Source organism: Calonectris borealis, chromosome 1 (genome assembly GCF_964195595.1).
Source record: "Calonectris borealis chromosome 1, bCalBor7.hap1.2, whole genome shotgun sequence".
NCBI classification, from domain to species: Eukaryota; Metazoa; Chordata; class Aves; order Procellariiformes; family Procellariidae; genus Calonectris; species Calonectris borealis.
This window is the reverse complement of record NC_134312.1, coordinates 62795847-62809094: the sequence shown is the minus strand read 5'-3', so window position 1 is coordinate 62809094 and position 13248 is coordinate 62795847. Positions and strand designations below refer to the sequence as shown.

General features: G+C 35.7%; 1 protein-coding gene across 12 annotated transcripts in view; it reads right to left on the bottom strand.

The window, feature by feature from the left end:
- Positions 1 to 253: 253 nt before the first annotated feature.
- NUP37 (nucleoporin 37) overlaps positions 254 to 13248 on the bottom strand; it is a 33472-nt gene continuing 20477 nt past the window's right edge. For 5 of the 12 annotated variants that reach the window (XR_012674703.1, XR_012674697.1, XR_012674699.1 and 2 more), the window contains exons 6-13: positions 11720 to 11810; positions 9732 to 9913; positions 9159 to 9209; positions 8699 to 8792; positions 7774 to 7883; positions 7056 to 7170; positions 4408 to 4562; positions 2189 to 4377 (exon numbers count right to left, since the gene is read on the bottom strand). Coding sequence is in view for 6 of the 12 variants with exons in the window: in XM_075157441.1 (XP_075013542.1) it covers positions 7101 to 7170; positions 7774 to 7883; positions 8699 to 8792; positions 9159 to 9209; positions 9732 to 9913; positions 11720 to 11810 (598 nt within the window). In the remaining 6 variants the exon portion in view is untranslated. The other 7 variants (XM_075157502.1, XM_075157484.1, XM_075157493.1 and 4 more) reach the window with 5 other exon arrangements.

Genomic DNA, 13248 nt, shown 5'->3' with positions numbered 1-13248 from the left:
GAAACAGTACTGATAACACAGGGATGTTTTAGTTACTGCTGAGCAGTGCTCACACAGGGTCAAGGCCTTTTTTGCTCCTCACCCCACCCCACCAGCGAGTGGGCTGGGGGTGCACAAGAAGCTGGGAGGGGACACAGCTGGGACAGCCGACCCCAACTGACCATAGCGATATTCCATACCATATGACGTCATGCTCAGCATATAAAGCTGGGGGAAGAAGAAGGAAGGCGGGGACATGGCATTTGTCTTCCCAAGTAACCGTTACGCGTGATGAAGCCCTGCTTTCCTGGGGATGGCTGAACACCTGCCTGCCGATGGGAAGTAGTGAATTAATTCCTTGTTTTGCTTTGCTTGCGTGCGCAGCTTTTGCTTTACCTATTAAACTGTCTTTATCTCAACCCACGAGTTTTCTCACTTTTACTCTTCCGATTCTCTCCCCCATCCCATTGTGGGGGGAGTTAGCGAGCGGCTGTGTGGGGCTTAGTTGCCAGCTGGGGTTAAATCATGACAGCATCTAACCCCCAGGCTGATTAACTATGAATGAAAGATGAGAAATGACCTTTAAATCCCCAAGGACATGGCTCCAGACAGAGCATTATTCACACTTGCATTTGCTAGTAAACCCGAACTCGAAATTGCATCCATGAAAACTATCGTTGACTCTCAGAATTTATTTTCATGTTAGCCAGGAATAATCAATTCAGCAAAGAATCTATGCTTTGGAAAAGGGATGGGATGTCAAACTGAACACGGAATTCCCAGTCCTGATGTCTGGGCTAAGTTTTGGAGAATCTAGGCTAAGCAACGAAAAATCCTAGAATGATGATGTGTGCTATGTTTGTTATAACATTGGAACAAAAGATTACCAACAGCTCAACCTGTTAAGTAAAACTTTACTTCATTTAAATTCTAAGGTTGTATACTACTGGAAGGCAAGACAAATCAGGATGATTTGGGATCCTTGTTTACAGCAGTGAATCGAAAGAGTGTAGTGGAGAAAATATTTGGTGAAAATTCTTCATGGTTACGCCTAAATACTACTACATTTAATAAAAAAACTATTTTAAATTTAGAGCAGTTAAGAATCTACCATAGTCTGAGGCTATCAGTAGGACGAGATGAATATCATGTGACGAGATGAAGAAAAACTCACTAATTACTTTAATACCTTGAAGATTAGAACCCAATGTGCTATGCTAATTTTGGTTTAAAATGTAACAAAATTCTCAATTTACTTCCAAATTATTTCAGTTTGCTAAGCATTTTACAAACCCCTATACAGAATCCATGGTAGCTGTACACAGAGCACTTAGATCTGTTACTCACGTTTACATAAAATTCTCATTTATGTACTGAAGCAGCTTTTCTTTGATTTTATATTTATTACTTTCATAATATATTTATTACTAACCTGCTGTCATATGCACATCCTTATTACTCTTACTAAAATACTATAGCAAAGTCTTTTTGCCCATACTGTTTGAATTATTGAACAACCTGTGTTTCATACTGTGTTCTGGAGCAATGACATGTAGTTGGCAATTTCTCCTATCTCCCAAAGGAAGCACAAGGGGTTGGCCTACAAAGTTCAGTAGGTTTAATCTAGCTTATAGGAATTGTGCAAATTTTTGTTGGGCAAAGGAGCTGTTTGTTTAAATTATCTAAGTGAATTATCTTGCCACTTCAATTAACTCAAAACCCCCCTTATTTTATAACCAAGAAGAATTTATCTCATTTACATAAAATGTCCATAATACAAGTTTTCCAGGCTATGCCACAGAAATTTAGTAATGTAAATGCTTAGTCAAATCTTATCTGAATCTCTTGGTCTGTAAAGCTGGACAAGAAATCTCACAAGAATATGCTCTTCTGTGAACTTTCTGGTACTTCCTGCTTTTAATTTGGCCAAAAATACTGCATAGAAAAGTGCAACACAGCATTTTTTTCTCCCAGCTGGAATTAGGAAATGCAGGATATGAAAAGTGAAAAACAGAGAATAGAGGAAAATGATCCAAATTTTTCCAAAGCCTCTTAAAAATGTTTTAATTGAACTGGCTTGTTAAACTGGAACTGTTAATGATTGAACCCCCAATGGGAGGATTTATAAAAAATAATTGAATGATAATATCCAAATTTACAGTGTGTACGATTTGAAAATGTATTTTGTACCAGCACCCATACTGGATGATAAATCTCAAATTAAGGAATAAATACTATACAATATGTAACTACTGGCAGTTTATACCCTATGTATGTGTACATATATATGCAGGCATTTAAAGATACAGTCACGTAGCTCCACCTGAAGTAAAGATTAGAGACTGTTTAACAGTTACTGAAAAGCAGTTCAGCTGAACATTAGTATTTTGAAGATGTTAACCTTAGAGATGCTGAGGCTGACTTGGAATGCAAAAGCTGTGTGTACAGAAAACTGATCAAAGCTTTGTCTTCATCATTAGTAAAAAATATTTTGTCTTCTGATTAGCATACACTAACAAGTAAAGGCAACAATGTGGGTTTCAAAGCACGGAAACTGATCTGCCACATATATTTTTATGTTGCACAAAATCAGAGCCTCTTGTCAATTGCAAAACAAAACTGCACAAGCTGAAAAAACTGGCAAGTGCTACTGCAACTTACCATGTTCGTATGCATTTTGTATGCTTATGTACTGTTATACAGGTCCCAAGACACAATATTCTCTTAGAATCAGCACAGAACTCAAATAGCTATACAACTGAGAGGCAAGTTAAACAGAAACAAAAAGCTGATCCAAAAAAATTTCCAGACATGGTGTCACCTGATCCTCCATCGGGGCAAAAATTGTTTTTACTAAGGTGGTCCAATGAACAGCTGAAAAGGTCAGAGTGTGGATTAACATTTTTTTGATTTCCCATGGAGTCTTCTAAATCCAAGCTTGCAAAGGGTATTCTGGCAAAGCTTTCTATATGAGACTGATACTGCCTCAATGATTTTTCCCTCAACTGAATTTAAAAAAAAAAATTCTATCTCAATAATTTAGGTATGTCAGAATACGTACAAATTTAGCAAACAGAAGGTTCAGAGAATTACCAACCCTTGACAGTTAAATAGACTGAGAAGTACAAATGTCAGGTGTTATGTAGGTTCATTTAAAAAAATAAAATGGAAATTAAATGATAAATGGTTTGCAGTTCTCTGAAAATGGCTCTTTGAGTTTCAATTTTACAAGTACTGTGCTAAGGCAACATGAGAGGATTAACTAATTATTTTGTTCTGTACGGAAGAACATGGGGAACATGCAAAAAACATTAGAAGCGCTTTTTTTTTTTCTATTTACCCATTTTATACTGGAAAGAAGTAATACGAAGAGAGTTGAATTTGGCAAGATCATTCCAATCCTTGGTAAATAGCTTTAGGTAGTCCTTAAAAACAGAGTATTAAAAACAAGCATCCTGGCTTCTGAATTCACTACAGAACAAAAGAATTTCTGTCCTCTGCCCCCTTGGGTTTTGAGCAATTCTAAATAAAAAGTGTCAGTCAAAATGCACCTGCACATACCTAACGCAAATTACCTTTGTCAGTATGGGTGCTAAGTATAGTGTATGATATTCTGCATAGCTAGGTGCTCTGAAAGTGGACAGAAAAAAAAAAATCTATTTCAGTTTCACTACACATCCAGAAGGATAGCAGTGCCCCAGGCCAATCCTTCCTCTCAGATCCACGAAGATTTTTAGCTGTGTCTACGAGCCAATTAACCCCCCCATTAAGACTGTACTCTCTGGTCAAGCTATGGATACGAGATGAATAAAGTACTGTATCTTGAAACATCCTCCAGTCTGCTTATTTTGCAGTTTAAGCACGCACCAGTCAGACTGGAGTGTCTTCCAAACCCATCTTAAAGTTAGTAAGTTGTGCAAGTTCTAGCCCAGCATTTTCTTGTTCCCTACACACTGGGATTTCCTTTTGGTTGCATATATGCAGCCACCTGATTTTAACTCTCTACTGCCCAAGCCAAAAAAGGGAAAACTTGTTTTATGGCTCTTAATCAGTCGAGTCCACATGGCAAACACTTCATGTGTATCTGGCAAACATACAAGACTTCCACATTATATGGACTCCAAGGACCTGAGTCTTACAGTAACACCAGTTATTTGCACCTCCCTGGAAAAGGCCCCCTGGATGGTGGCAGGGAGGGGATGCGTCGGACTGCTGCTCAGCACCGGAGGCGCATCAGAGACAGTAAGTCCACCTGCTGCATTACAAGGGAAGAGTGGTGAAGCTCCCTGCACCATGGCTGCTCATCTGCACTGTGAAGATTTCACCTGTACACCAGTGCATCGTTTATGTGCCTTCTGGAGGGAAATAATAATTTAAAGCACAAATAATACATTTCACCTAGAAATAATCTGTCTGTATTCATTACACTCACCTGTAATGAATATGGAGATTTCCACAGAACATAGGGCAAGTTCAAACAGCAATGAGCAGCTGGAGGCCTCCCATGAAAGGAATCTTCTGTCACACAAGCTACTGCGCAGCAGCTAGAGGAAGGTGGGGCCTGGTTAATTCCTGCCTGTTAACTGAAAGCTGAATGTAGTGGAAATTCCATCAGTATCATAGGAAGAAGCAGTCTGAAATTTTCAGCACAGATCAGACCAAGGTATTCTGTCCTAAAGTCATTTAAAAATACTGAAATAAGAGTTTTACTGGCATTACCACCACTTCCACTTTACAATGTAGTATTTTGAGATGGTTTTAGGATGCAATCTTTGCATCAGTTTTGGCCAAGAAAATGATCAGAAACTTCTGAAAGAGACCCATAAACAAAGATTGAATTTTTAATGTGTTCACATGCAGCTTTGTCATGAAAATCAAACGAGGCCTGTTTTTGTCTCTCATTCCATGATCAAAAAAATAACACATTGTTTCTTTTACTTCAGAAGTCCTTCCAGTTCTGAGGGAGGAAGACATCTCCCCAGGAGTCTCAGGGAAAAGACATACACAGGTAAGGGAAAAGCTCAGGTGAACTGCAGTGTGGTATTTTGGCTCAAAAATAATGACTAACTGGACAGAGATACAAGGATATGTTGGAACATGAAATGAGAAGATGATACCAAAGGCATGATGATGCTATTTGGGAAGATGTGGCTCCTAGCTCTTGCTGCAGGACCACTGCTTGTAAGTAGTCCCCCACAAACTATTACAGGATAAAGCCAACAGCCACTGGACAACTCCAATATTAAGACAAGCAATGAGATGCTCAGTGAAGTGGCATAGTCAAATCCAAACCATTCAGTCCGAACCTGTATGACCAAAGACTGTCAATAGAAAACACTACAGCAAAGACAGCAAGAACACTGCTATACTATTCTTGGTTGGAAGCTAAATAGTTTTGAGACCCATTTGTACTTTTATCAACTTTTCTGTGCTACTTTCCTTGTTTTGCACTTTTGATGTTTTCTTATAGCCAGCTGGGATACCCAAAAGGGTTTTATAAGCTTATCTTCTTTTTATTATTGTATCTGTTTTGGTTGCACTGTGGGTGGGTGAGTGAATGATTTGGAAAAAAAAAAGGGGGGATCAAAAGGTTGCATGCAATTGATTCCGACTGGACACTACTGTAATACCAAAATATTTATCCTCATTTAAGTCTGTTGGATACCCTTACACCAACACTATTTACCCTGTTTTTGTGCCATCCAGCTGTTGGATTTAATAACTTCCTTGCTTTCTGTACAAGGATCTCAAATATTGCTTTAATAATTACCTCTTTCATTGAAAACCTAGCAAAATGAGCAGTCTTTCAGATTTCAGTATTATGGACTCCTCCAATTTCTATTGATAGAAGTTGTTTTGATTTGGGATTTGGAATTACTTTCCTCCAAAATTAGCAGAATTAAATTCTGTGATAATTTCAGGTTTTGTTTTCTTAGTAAGGATAACTGGGAGATCAAGCTGCAGCAGATGGTAACCCCACTAGAGAAAGTAAAAAAGGTCTTCAAATAGTTTGGAATTGTCCAATTATATCACAGTTTATAGATACAGGAATATTCTCAGCTACACACAGGAAAACTCATGATCTATGCTAATTATTGCTTGTTTGTTTGTTTGTTTTGTGGCAATATTAAAGAAGAATAGTGAGAATGTTAACATAGAAGAAGAAAATGGTGATAACACACAAAAAGTCTGTCTTGTTTAGAAGAGGGCAAACAAATTTGATTTAAAGTACATATGACAATCCTAGGAGGTTAAAAAGACCTTCCAGGGTTATAACAGTATCAATTTAATGACTATAGAATTTTTCTAGAAGTATTTTACATTGATAAATACAGATTACAGTATCTTGGAACAGGTGGTAAGCAGCTTTTAGTTTGTTGATAACTCATGTAAATCTACAAATGCGCACAGTAAGAGTTCATCTTCATTTGCTTACCTGCAGGTATTAAAAATTTTTGCATTAGAATGACTGTTTTCTTTTTTTTTTTTTAAATTGGTCCACAACCCAGGGTTACTTAAAAACCTTAATGCGTATCACAATTAGAGGAACATGCTTTAAAAGTACAATAGTACTTAACAGAAAAAGGGAATGCAACTTTTCCAGAAAAAGAAGCCTTAGAGGACTGCTTTACACATTTGACTTTTTAAAGCGGGCAGTCAGTAGAATAGCTTTGTGAGTAAAATAAACAGAACTTTAAAACCTGTAGGAAATTAAGTCCTTTCTTCTACAAAGGATGAGATTCAACTGACAATACTGAAAACAGATTAATCTATGAGGAACTTTATATTCATCTTTTAGGTAAATTTTGGTGGCAGTTGGAAAGCAAAATTTCTCAAGGATAAGAAATGATGAGAAATAAAATATAGTGTGTCTTTTTAAAAGGTGACTGTAATCTCACTTTTTTGCTGTCCTAATTCTGAATTGGTTGTATGTGTCCAGCATAAATAGGGACAAACAAAAGAATATTTTAAAATCTAACTGCTTCTAATAAGGATGGCTACAATGCTGTAAGAGCTGTTACACTAGCTGAACATCTTGATATCACTTCACTTGCAAAAGCATGCAAAAAGGATACTGAAGACAGGAGTTGTCTCCGTCTTTTACTCTTTCCTCTTTTACTTCATTTCTGGGTCTTGTATGGGAGGGGCAAGAAAAATACGCTTCTAGAAAGCAGAATGTCTTTGATTTTTCTGTAAAAAGCAGGAAGGAAAAGGCTGTAAGCTGAAAAAACCCACATGCTGTTTGGCATACTTGAACTAAATCCCTCTGTCATCTTAAGAGAAATAATACTTCTTAAAATTATCACTGATTATACCATTAGCTTCTTCACTGTTAATGGTAACTAGTTTATTCAGCAAATACATTCACAGACAACATTTTATGACAGTACATCACTGCATTTCTTTCTTATAAGATAGTGATGGTTGGGAAAGTTAATACAGAGACAGATGTTCTTTCTGTGGATACTCTGGACGATTTTGAAGTATTTGAGCTGTGTTAACTGAGCGAGATTGCCAGACTGAGATCGCTGGATACAAGATCTCTTAAAAAAACCCACTTTTAGAAATTCATTTCACACCAAATACCATGTTAAAAAAAGTGTACATTTTATTTTAAGGGAAGCTCTTGTATTTGCAAGCTAAAAATCAAACACAAATGTTTCATATTTTACTTGTTCCTTTCTTATGTTCTCCATGTGAATAATACCAGTACAAACAGTAAATTCCTTCGTTTTACTAGGAAAGAGACATTATGCTGTAAAGTTTCATATTGAAGGCAAATGCTTATTTTACATTTCAGTTACCCAGAAGAAAATTTTATGATCTCCTCCGACTGCACATAATGGAAGAGTTCTATGCCATGTCAAACCAGATCCTACAGCCGCAGTGCCAGTAAGAATGGGCTTTAAAAAAAGAAAAGAGAGAGAAATATCAATAAAACTTACCATATAAATGATTACTATACCACATATACCAAGTTGCATAGACAAATAAACGCTGTAGATTTAGTACTCCTTAACAAATACAGTTAAAATACAACAGAAATCCAACTGAAAAATCTGATTATTACTTAGTTCCAATAGCTACTTACTACATTTAAGTAAGACGCAACAAAATATTCCATGGTAACAAATTGATTCAACTATTTTCATTATTTTTATTAACACTATTATTATTTTAAAGGTATATTTTCAAACTTAGAAACTTTTTAAATGAAATTACTTCCTGTTAAGTGTGCTCACAACTACTATGTTTGGAGGTAATATTTTTACTGTAAGCCTTACAAATGTATACTAACTCCAGCAAAACCAAAATATTTCCTATACTTTACATTCATTGTCTCTGAATACATTTTTGTTAATGATTTAAAATATAATTAGTTCAAACCTGTAAAATACACAACCAGCTGTTTTTAGCCTCTTTAGAATTAGAAATACTGGAAAATTTATTAAATAACAGTTTTTCTTCCCCTTAGCACTGATAAGGCAAAGCAAAATAAAACATATAGATCAAGCAGCATTGCAAATAGCAGGTTAAGCGTGGTGTGATTTTTTTTTTTTCCTTAGCGTGGATGACACAAAATAAAATAAAATAGGTAGACCAAGCAGCATTTCTGGATTCTTTAGGCTAGTTTTTAATTGTAGCTTTTAACTACTTATGAGCCTGATTTGAAGAGAACAGATGCAATTCCATCCAAAAGCTGAACTCAAAAATTTACCTGGGGATGTCCTAAATGATGAACAAGTAGTTGAGTAGTTGTCTTTCCTGGATATCCAGTGGTTGCAAATAGATTTTCATTCACTTGGGACCACCTACGAATAAAATGAACGTACATTTAAAATATCCCTATCAGAATATCAGAAGTGTACACAAAGTGGAGTTCTTTCCCTTGTGGTTAACTGTGTGAAGCTGTCAGATATTCCACTAACACCAGAGAAATAAATTCAGAGAAATGGCTTGCAAATGATTCACCACTCACAGCCCAGTATGCATGTCGTTGTAAAACAGAAAAAAAAAGAAATGCTAAATGTAGGTCATTCACAAATTTCACAAAGGGGGGAACCAGGGTCCCCTAAAAATTATTTAAGTGAGACACAACCAGGTCTCTAAACTCACAACTGCTTGCATATACACAGATTTATATGGACAAAAAACACAGAATAGAGCAACACTTATACCTGAATAATCTGGCGCGATCAACATGGACGGGTCTTTTATCCTGTGGATAACTAAAACAGACATTCAAGGTAAACAACTGCAAATAACTACAGCTCATACTGTAAGTACCAAAAGCATGTATCATTTAAATGGTGAAGTGGACACATTGTCTACTCTCTGTGAAGAAGCTGAGGGAAAACCAGAGCATTCCTGCAGCTTACATCTCAATTTGGAGTAAGAAAACTGAAGTAGTTATCCAGTTTATTATGGTTCAATAATGATGTATTTATGACTTAGAATGAAATTTTAACCCAAAACTTACAGTGAGAGGTAAACAGTAGTGAGATGCTATCTCAAATGGACAAAAAGACAGACGATGTTATTTTTAACAGATAAATATTGATAAAGATGAAACAAAGAATGCCAGGGAATGATCTTTATTGATTTCATAATTCCTGATGAATGTTCATTTATTTACTGAATAGGTGATATAATACATAATGCATTTAAGTACTATATTAGCAAAGTAGCCACGCCTCTCCAGGTACTGCTTAAGAAGAGAATAAAGAAACCTATCTCGTATATAAAAATACCTGGAGCGAGTGATATCCCAGATTAACCAATCACTTCCAGCAACTGCTCCAATTTTAAGAGTATTTTTTAAACACCAGTCTGCTGACATCAGCGGTGTTTGTTCACACTCTAGGGAGAGAATGGCCTGCTGTGTAATTAGATCATAGAATCGTATTGTTCCATTCTTCTCCGCTACCATCAGCTGTTAAGAGAAATTAACAGAGCGTTGTAAACTTAGCATGTAATGAATCTTAGTATCTTTTCTACTCTATAGCAAACCTAGCATACTTTCAAGCAAATATGAATAATATTAAAATATGTACAATTTTTCACTTTGTACCAGAAAACATTCTCCTGAACACTCTTCCACTAATAAATAAAAAGCACTTTAATCTATACTACTGTCACATTGTTATACATAATGATTACATTATTTATCTATATATATCTTTAGATATCTATCTATATAATTTTGGCACTTAGAAGCACCAGTTCTTAATGACAAACGCAGTGTGCTTTTAGAATTGTAAAGCAAAAAGTTATTATTTTAAAATTAAGAAGTTCCTGTTCTAAGTACAAAGAACTGACTGTCAGACACAGTGCTGTACAAGGAAACAACAGTATTAATCAGTGTAACTGTAGAATCTGGATTCACGTTTTCTGATTTTATATACCATCTCTTGCTTCATCCTATAACATTTTTCAACAGATTTTATCTAAATTTTTTCTATTAAAGTAATGCATTCAAGCAGTTTATTAAGTATTGTAGAAAGAGCTTCCTGATTAAATGATGAAAGAGCTTTTCACCATGAGATGATGGTTCTCAGATAGCCATGAACAATAAGGAAGGCAAGGAAGCATTAAAAACAATACTCCAATAACATCCAAGTCTGTCTGGAAAAAGAGCTGTCACCAAAACATGCTCTTCTGCAAACTAAAGGACATGGTGCAGTAAGCATTTTGACCTGTAATAAGCTTTTCAGCAATCATTAAGTCTGTCAAGTTTTACTAGCTTTTTGAAGGTGTTTTTCTTTTTAAAAAAAAAAAAAAAAATCCTGTGCCTACTCTTTGATAAGGGTCAAAGAAAAGAAAGCTAATATGTAAGACTGATGTAATATTGCAGTATTTTTGGGCTAATCTATTAATTTTGTTGTGCTAACAGAGTTGCCCAGTAGCAAACAGTAGCAAACACATTCAATTGTGATACCGCCTAAATCAACAGTTTTCATAGTTTTCTTAAAGGACCAGATATTGATGTTGGTGGAAAGTGTGGTGAGAATAGAGATCCTTCTTCCCTGTTGCTATGTAAATATTTTGATACCTTATTTGACTGCTTTTCTGTGTTTTAAGTGTGTGTTTTTGTGGTAATCTGAACAACTATTTGTAGCTGCTTAAGGCAGTTACTGATTGGCACAACAGGAATAATAAATCCAAAATTGCAAGGACTAGACCATTAATGAGGCTGAATATTTTGGTTTATATCAGCTGATTAATATTCCCCAGTACAATAAACAGATAAGTATAAAATCACAGTTTATTGATTTGTTTTGATTTTTCAGCACGTATTTCATATATTCCAGGCAAGAACAACAATAAAAAAATCCTTTGCTAACTTCAAACAGATACTTTTCAAAACTTGGCATGCTTTGTAGGAGTCTATGTTGTTGGTGAACTGTGTTACCATGACTGAGAAAAACTTGAACTTTTCTCTGGTAACTGTAAGTTAACATGCAATCAGCAGAATAGTTATCCATAACAATTGATGTATGTCATCAAGAAAGAATATTTCTGATGGGAGGAGTGAGGGACTGAGGGTAAAATGATGAGAATGGGAATGAGAATTCATTTACAGTGACTTCACATTAGCAGATCCAACCAATATCCAGTTACAATGTACACTAGCCCCCCAAACTTCAATCTTACTACAGCATCAAAGATTCATAGTTTAGGTAAGTCCACCCTCCTGTTATTTTAAAGGTGGTGAGGGTGAAGAGCTGGAAAACACAACCTTAAAAGCCTCCTCAGGATGCCAGCAAACACTCATTCCAGGAGAACGTAAAACAAAATGGGCCTTCTCATTTCCTTCCAAATCCCAGACCCTAAAGCAAAAAAAAAAAAAAAGGGCAAACTATTAAAATATTTATTGCCATTTGACTGCAAATACGTTAACTTTCAGTGCCTCAATACATTCACAAAGTGACCAAATGAAATAGTGTTCATGCTTTATCACTTCAAGAAGAAAACAGACTAATAGAAAACCTAGAATGAAATTTGCAGACGCTTAATACTTGTGCACAGAAGTCAGTAAAAGCAGTTGGTGCTGAAGCTAATGTATTTTAACATTGATTAAGTAGGCAAAGCCTCTGTTTAAAAGGTCAATGTCCAAATAATTTGACAAGTTTAGTTGTCTAGACATGAAATCTAGATGATACGTTCCCACTTTATTCATAAGTCAACACTACAGCCTTTGTACTATACCATAAATAACAGTGAGACAATACAAAGCAGGAAGGTCAGTGTTGGTCTAGCTGATACAAGCAACCTAGAGTGAAGTACCAAGCAACTTAAATCATCCACATTACCATATAAAGGAAAAGACCATGCACTAAAGTATTTTGCTTGTCTAATGTATGAATTTCCATTTTTTCCTGGTAAGACAAGATTGAGTAATGAAAATAAAAGAAACTAAAAATGAAGCTAAGGCAAACAAAAGGATCTACAGCAGAGGTAACGCTAGCCCAGAAAGGGTCTTGGCAAGCTTTCAACAAATAAATCACATGTGCCAGTTTAATCTTTTCCTTTAGAAGCACCTACAGTACACATCAAGAAGTAAAAAAAAAAAAATTTTAAAATCAACAATATTTGGTCAATATGGATTGACAGGGAAGTGTATGCTGAAACACCAAAACTAGGTTAGGTGATGAGTGAGTTTTCTTTGGATGCATTCCACAGAAGTGTTAACGAGCCATGAAGCTACTTGGTTTATAAAATGCAACAAAACCAAGACTATTTTACCTGACAGCCACTGCTCAACTGCCTCTTTTCCTACAAAATCAGTAGCTCAGTTGTGGGACAAAGACATCACAGTTGGGAACATCAGTCTGAACCACAAGGCTGCATACTATTTATATGCATTTTCACATCAAAACACACACATATATCCTTCCTCCCTGACATGCAAAACCTTAGAAACAACCAATTTTTAAAGTAGTGTTCTGCCCAGTCTTTTCAGTTAGATGAGTGGCTACATACTATTATTGTTTATTCTAGAGGATTTTTGCTGACTTCCTCCAGACTTTTTCAGTTTATATCTCACCAGGGTGCTTAGAGCCTTATATTTAAGAGATTTCAAAAAACTCTTAAATAATACATCATAAGTCTAGACAAAATATATGGGAATAAAGTAAATATATTTAATGAACAATGTTGTTTTCTTATGCCAAACCACAATAGATCAAATATTTGTTTTCCCTGTGGAAAACACAGGGTCTCTAATCTTGAAGGATCAGTGTCCTTATTAAAAAAAGTCAAAACAAA